This window comes from Lactuca saligna, chromosome 2, assembly GCF_052625555.1.
Source record: "Lactuca saligna cultivar CGN05327 chromosome 2, ASM5262555v1, whole genome shotgun sequence".
NCBI classification, from domain to species: Eukaryota; Viridiplantae; Streptophyta; class Magnoliopsida; order Asterales; family Asteraceae; genus Lactuca; species Lactuca saligna.
The window spans coordinates 83,576,294-83,583,111 of record NC_136418.1 but is presented as its reverse complement, the minus strand read 5'-3'; the positions used below and the strand labels follow the sequence as shown (position 1 = coordinate 83,583,111).

The 6,818-nt window shown below is 38.6% G+C and overlaps 1 protein-coding gene across 1 annotated transcript; it reads right to left on the bottom strand.

Moving 5' to 3' along the window:
• Window positions 1-3,977: 3,977 nt before the first annotated feature.
• On the bottom strand, window positions 3,978-4,613 carry LOC145028919 (calmodulin-like). The gene has a single exon (XM_078977610.1). It carries the CDS (start codon window positions 4,567-4,569, stop codon window positions 4,228-4,230), a length of 342 nt encoding a protein of 113 aa, XP_078833736.1. The 5' UTR covers window positions 4,570-4,613; the 3' UTR covers window positions 3,978-4,227.
• Between the last annotated feature and the right edge of the window lie 2,205 nt (window positions 4,614-6,818).

Below are 6,818 nucleotides of genomic sequence, written 5' to 3'. Positions count from 1 at the left end.
AATAGATATAGAATATGGTAGATAGTTATAGAATAGCCATGAATGTATGTAGACCTAGAGACTTCCTATAAGGAGGTGGAAACACCTATAAATAGGTGTGGAGCTCATTTGCTCCAAACAATCCAACATCTAAGTATCCAAGAAAAGCCTCCAAGTAAGAAAATTGTAGTAGTCTCTCAAAGTGTAAAATCTTCTTAAGTGTCTTAATAAAAGTCTTGTTGTTTCCCATATAAAAGAGTCGTGTTCAACAGCGTGAGTTAACTTTGATCGACTTCAAGCTCCAATGTTCTACAACCCTGCAAAATAAAGATGCAATGCCAGAAAAAGGAGTAAAACGTACACCAATAGTTTATTATGATGTACCCCATCCCACGTCCCCATTTTCACACGAAAGGAAACACCACGAAAAGAACCTAATCACAGCCGATTCCTAACGTATGTCTACCCCATGAAAGAGACTCACACCAAACGCACACTGGCTGTAATTAGGCACAACACCAAGACACCAAATTCACCAATAAGAAACCAATGAGCTCACACTCAAACCTCGCACCACCCCCCCCCCCTTTATCAGTTTCGCAGTTGCAGTGTAGTGTAGAGCTCTCCAAATCAGCCATTCTTAGATAATGGTAAATTCATCCATGCTATCCAGAACCATAATTTCCATCTTAGCTTATGCCTTTGACCGACTTCAAGCTCCAGTATTCTACAACACCTGCAAAATAAAGATGCAACACCAGAAAAAGGATAAAAACGCACACCAAGAGTTTATTGTGATGTCCCCCATCCCACGTCCCACACACGGAAGGAAACACAACGAAAATAACCTAATCACAGCCGACTCCTAACGTATGTCTACCCTATCAAAGAGACTCACACCAAACGCACGCTAGCTGTAATTAGGCACATCACCAAGGACACCAAATTTACCAATAGGAAACCGAGTAACTCCCACCCAAAACCTCGCACCCCCTTTTTTTATTATCTTTTGCATTCAACTATCGGATCACAACACCACTCCGCCCATCTAAATTTTTTATGCTTGCTTCTTGAGTTGATCCACAAATGGCTTAGTATTTGAACTTCATTTGCCAACATTTTAAATGGTTTGACTGAGTTCAAGTGGATTCTCTCATTTCTGAACTTCTAAATCACCCAAATGTATGTTAACACAACTGCTTCCTAAATTTGATCGAGGTTATCCCTGCCCGGTGCTAAGTTCCTGCACTGAAGCATTTCATTCAGTGAACTGAAAGATAATGGGAACATATACCACCAATTCTTCACTATACGCCAAACTTCTATTGAGATTAAGCATTCAGTTAATAGATGTGATTCTGTTTCCTCAGCAATGTTACATAATGGGCAGGTAGTCAAGGATCTGATACCAATGTTGTTTAGATTCACTCTGGTAGGCAGTCGTCTATGACAAACTCGCCATGCTAGGATATTCACTTTTCCAGGGACTAGGTTATTCCATTGCCAAGCACCGGCTGGTGTTTTTGGCAATATTGTTTCGTCAATGAATCTCCTAAGAGAGGCCACAATATATATCCCTGAGGGTTCAAGGCTCCAGGTCATGTTGTTGTCCTGCCGAGCTAACGATCGTGAGAAGAGATTACGAAGATCCAGGTTATCCTTGGACAAGTAGTTATGAAGATTCACGATGCTACCCCAACAATATCCTTTCCTCTTAGCTCTGGATGGGGCATTGAACCCCCCGTCATTCCCATATATTGATTTTATGACATCTTTCCAAAGTTCATGTTTATGGGATGTGAAGCGCCACCACCATTTTCCTAATAGTGCTAAGTTGTGAGCCTTCAAGCTGCCAATGTCGAGTCCCCCATCTTTTTTTTTTTGACAGAATTTTATCCCATGCGATCCATGACATCCTTTTTTCTCGAAGGAACCACCCCAGAAGAAGCAACATCTTAGTTTTTATAGTGCTTTTAGTACCTTAACTGGGGCTTTGTAGAGGGAGAAGAGGAATGAGCCTAGGCTCCCCAAAACTGATTTACATAGTGTTAATCGTCCCCCAAACGACAAATTTGTGGCTTTCCATTTTGATAATTTTGTTTGGAATTTGGTTATAAGAGGGTTCCAATGAACCAGTCTAGACATACTCGTGCCCACAGGCATTCCTAGATATAAGAAGAGGAGGTTCCTGATTGAGCAATTGACATTTCTTGATAGCCAGTCTAGTTCCACCTCGCTAACTCCAATGCCAAAGAGTTTGCTTTTGGCCATGTTGACTTTCAGAACTGAGGATAATTCGAAACATCTCAAGATTCTAACCAGATTTTTTGCGTTTTGTACTGACCAGGAGCCGAGGAAGATCGCGTCGTCGGCGTAATGAAGATGCGATATGGTAGGGCCATTATTTGGCAATTGAACTCCATGGAAGATGCCCTGCTCTTTGGCCTCTTCCAGCGCTATGTTGAGGCCCTCTGCTGCCAAAATAAACAAAAATGGAGACAGGGGATCGCCCTGTCGTACTCCCCTTATAAGTGATAATTCTTTGGAGGCTGAACCGTTAATGATTACAGAAGCACGAGCTGAGGAGAGGCAACCCAAGATCCATTTGCGCCATTTCTGGCCAAAATTCATTTGAGCCATAACCGACTCGAGATATTTCCAATTGAGGCAATTGAATGCCTTCTCAAAATCAACCTTGAATAGGAACGCCTCCGATTTTTCTTCCGAAGCCAAGATATCACTTCATTTATAATCAATGGGCCATCTAGAATGTTACGGTCTTTGGTGAAAGCCGTTTGTGTATGAATCACGACATGGGGGATGCAACACTTTTAGCCTTTCTGCCAAGACCTTGGCAATAATCTTGTATACACATCCAATTAGACTGATCAGACGGTATTCACTGAGGGAAATCGGGTCAGATGTTTTGGGGACTAAGATGATGAATGAGGAGTTACACCCTCGATCAATTACTCCTGAAGTTTCAAAATCTTTAATTGCTAGGCATATGTCGCTTTCCATCATATCCCAGTGCTTTTTATGAATGCAAAGGTGAAAGCATCAGGTCCAGGGGCCTTATCGTTATCGCATAGCCACACCGTTGATTTGATTTCTGCAGCTGAAATTGGTTCTTCTAAGTTTTAAGTTTGGGTGGGGCTAAGTTTGTTGAATTTTTGGCTAAGGAATTGAGGTCCGTTGGGGCTAAGTTTGTTGAATTTTTGGCTAAGTTTGAGATCGCACTCAAAGAGTGCGATCTTTTACTTGACCTGTGTTGCCCTGATATTATTAAAAACTATGAATATCTTCGTTGACGTGCATAGGTAATTTGCTCAATGACCTTTTACATTATATTTCACCAACCTATAGAGAGATCTTGATGGATATCAAGTGTGTTAAGAGGGCAAAAATGCCAAATTGACCTATTTAATGCGCAATAAACTTAGCAAGTAGGATATAAAATATCGAATACCTTTGTGCTAGTCTCAGCTATTTAATCCAAATGTCTAACTTTTCCCATTTAACTCATGTTAGGATAAAACGTTATTGGATAAATAATGCCTTTTTTTTTTTAGAAAATTGAAAAAAAGTTGGGGAAAAACACATATGAAAAGCAAATTTGTAAAAAAGTTATTAACTAAAAAGAAAAATCTCATCCACTAGACTTTCTCTATCAACTCTATTGTTTTGGAAAAAATAAAACATTGATATATAACTTAGTAACTTACCATATTAAATCAAATCCCATTAAGTGTATTAACTTAAACTAAAAAAACAATTAAGGTGAGTGGAGTATATTTGGCAAAGAATAAGAGCATATAATCATAAAGATTCTAAAGGATCTTATTTTCTTAACTTAAAATACTTAATAGGGACATGACTGAAGAACAAGATTCTAATCTTTAAACAAAGATTAAGCTACACAGAACACAAGAAAATTAAAACTAAAGAATAAAGATTATCCCAATTTTAACAACTACGCATTCATGCAAAAAAAAGAATTCAAAGATGAACCACAAACAATTAAAATCAAGAGAACCTCATAGAATTTGTTCTATGTTTATAACAAAAACAGCAAGCAAGAATAAAACTACTTAAAACCTAAACAACAAACAAGCAGGAATACATATAAATCCAAACAGATACCCAAAGAAGCAAGCATTCAAAGATATGAAAAGAATCCTACCTACAATTAAAATTTTAGAAATTTGAAATATTTTTTTAGGGTTTTAGTTTTCAAGTTGGAGATCCTCACTTGGCCATCATGATCTTGACGAATTCCTCATAGTTGATCTGACCATTGCCATCAACATCAGCCTCACGAATCATCTCATCAACTTCTTCATCTGTCAATTTCTCACCAAGATTTGTCATAACATGACGAAGCTCAGCTGCAGAAATGAAAACATTTTGGTCCTTATCAAAAACCCTAAAAGCTTCCTTCATTTCTTCTTCAGAGTCCATGTCCTTCATCTTCCTAGCCACCAGATTAAGAAACTCAGGGAAATCAATGGTCCCATTTCCATTAGCATCGACCTCGTTGATCATGTCTTGGAGTTCAGCCTCTGTTGGGTTTTGCCCAAGAGACCTCATAACTGTTCTGAGCTCCTTCGTAGTGATGCAACCTGAAACAATGTTTGTATATAGCTTCTTCCATGACAACATTCATATCTTGAATCGTTCATTACTACTTCTAAAACACGCAAAAGGCTTCATATAACCCATGGAAATCAAATAGATCTGAGTTATCATTTATTACTTTCTATGGTTACTTCACAACGACATTTCATCAAACACCTTGCAGGCAGGACTAACAGGACGAATATGTGTTCATGACTAAAATTGAATTGAAGTAAAACATAGAAGACGTTATTGGCAAGTAAGAAATCAGATTGATCGTTGATTGGGTAGATATGAGAATGATCCCTAAGGTCGAATGACTCTAACACTCCATCCTTTTGGAGTTGGGCTATGCGCTTCTTGTTGACATGTCCAAGACGACAATGCCACAAGCATGCTTTATCTAGACCATTGGAAGAATCGATATGCAACACATCGTTTCTTAAGTTGTCTACAACCATCACAGTTTCATATATTCCATTACAAGGAAATGCTTCAAAATATAAAGTACCATTAAAGAAAGCATTAATAGAACCATTTTCATTACTAAACGAAAATCTAAAACCTTGTCTCTACAAACCATGAAAAGAAATAATGTTTCGTGTCATTTCTGCCGAATAGAAACAATTATTCAAATGTAGACCTAACCCACGATTAAGCATTAAAGAGTAAACTCCAATCTTGGTGACAAACGACGCTTTCCTATTCCCCATGATCAAGTTTATCTTCCCATAGTCCACATCCCTACTTCTTCTTAGACCCTACAAATCAGAACAAATGTGAAAACCACATCCTATATCGAGGACCCAAGACATAGCATGTGATGAGTTATTAGATTGAATAGTATAAATACCTGCAAAGGTGGGTTTTATCTTCCCATCATTGATATCCTGTAGGTACTTCAAGCAGCTTCGTTTTCAATGCCCTTTCTCGTGGTAGTAGTAACACTCTGCTTCCTTCGGGTTGGAAGAGGGAGCAATAGGACCAACTTTAGTTCCACTAGAAGAGGTACCATCATGAGAATTTCCCTTGTGGCTCTTATAAGGATCCTTCCTTTTCTTTCACTTTCCTTACTCAATAGCCAAGACAGAGGCAGCAGTAGTAGGAGTAGATGCAATAGATTTTCCTTTCAGACTACTCTCAGCAGTCCTTAGCAGGCCTTGAAGCTTTCTTAGAGTGATCTCCTCCTTGTTTATGTGGTAGGTCATACGAAACTGATCATAGCAAGGAGGTAAGGAGTGTAGAATAATATTTATGGCCAACTCCTCATCGAAGTTAACATTTAACTTCAGCAACCGGTCCACGTATCTTTGCATTTTCTACAAGTGGGTCGTGATGGACTCTCCATCCTTCATTTTGGTAATGATCATCGTAGCGATGATCTTATACCGTTCCTGCCTAGCACTTTGATGGTACCTTTCCATCAAATCTTGGTGCATCTCATAGGGATAGTAGTCCTCGTAGGACTTTTGGAGTTTAGCAGTCATTGTTGCGAGCATGATGCAATGAACCTTCGTAGCACCTTGCTCATGATTTTCGTAACAAGTGATTTCTTCGAGAGTGGCAGTGTTCACATTAACCTCCTTCAGCTCCTTGTCGAGAACATACTCTTAGTCCTCTTAACGGGTGACCATGCGAATGTTGTCGATCCAATCATTGAAGTTGGACCCATTGAATACCACCCTCCCACACAAGTTCATGAGTGAGAATGAGTCGGAAGGGGTCGATCCAGAAGCGTTGTTATTGTTCGAAGTAGACATTTGAAATATAAAAGGAACAAAGTTTAGATTAGATAAGAATCCCCAATTAAACACCTAGATGAGAAATTAGGGCTAGCACCCAACATAATTATTTACAATTCAGAAGAGGGATGTTGTAATCTAATTGCAAATAATTTGAAGGTAGGTAAATGACGATTTACCAATTTCCACTATGAAAATTGAAAAAGACAATTAAGTATTAAATGTATTGAAATTCCTAGATCTTTTGAGATTCGTTGAAATTTTCAATGGCATGTTTAAATCTTGATATACTGTAACGACCCAAAATTTAAGACCAAAAAATTTCTTTTAATAAAACATTACTTTAAGCAAAGTCATCATTCCAAAACATAATCTGAGTATAAGTTTTCAAAACACATGTTCATTATCAGAGTAAACATTCCCAAGTTGTCTAATCTATGGTGTGTGCCATGCGATCACCCCGAGCTCTTCCCTCCGCTA

Bases quoted from the DNA above. Each gene is read 5' to 3' on its own strand.
- LOC145028919 (XM_078977610.1), bottom strand. From the start codon at position 4,569: ATGAGGTCTCTTGGGCAAAACCCAACAGAGGCTGAACTCCAAGACATG.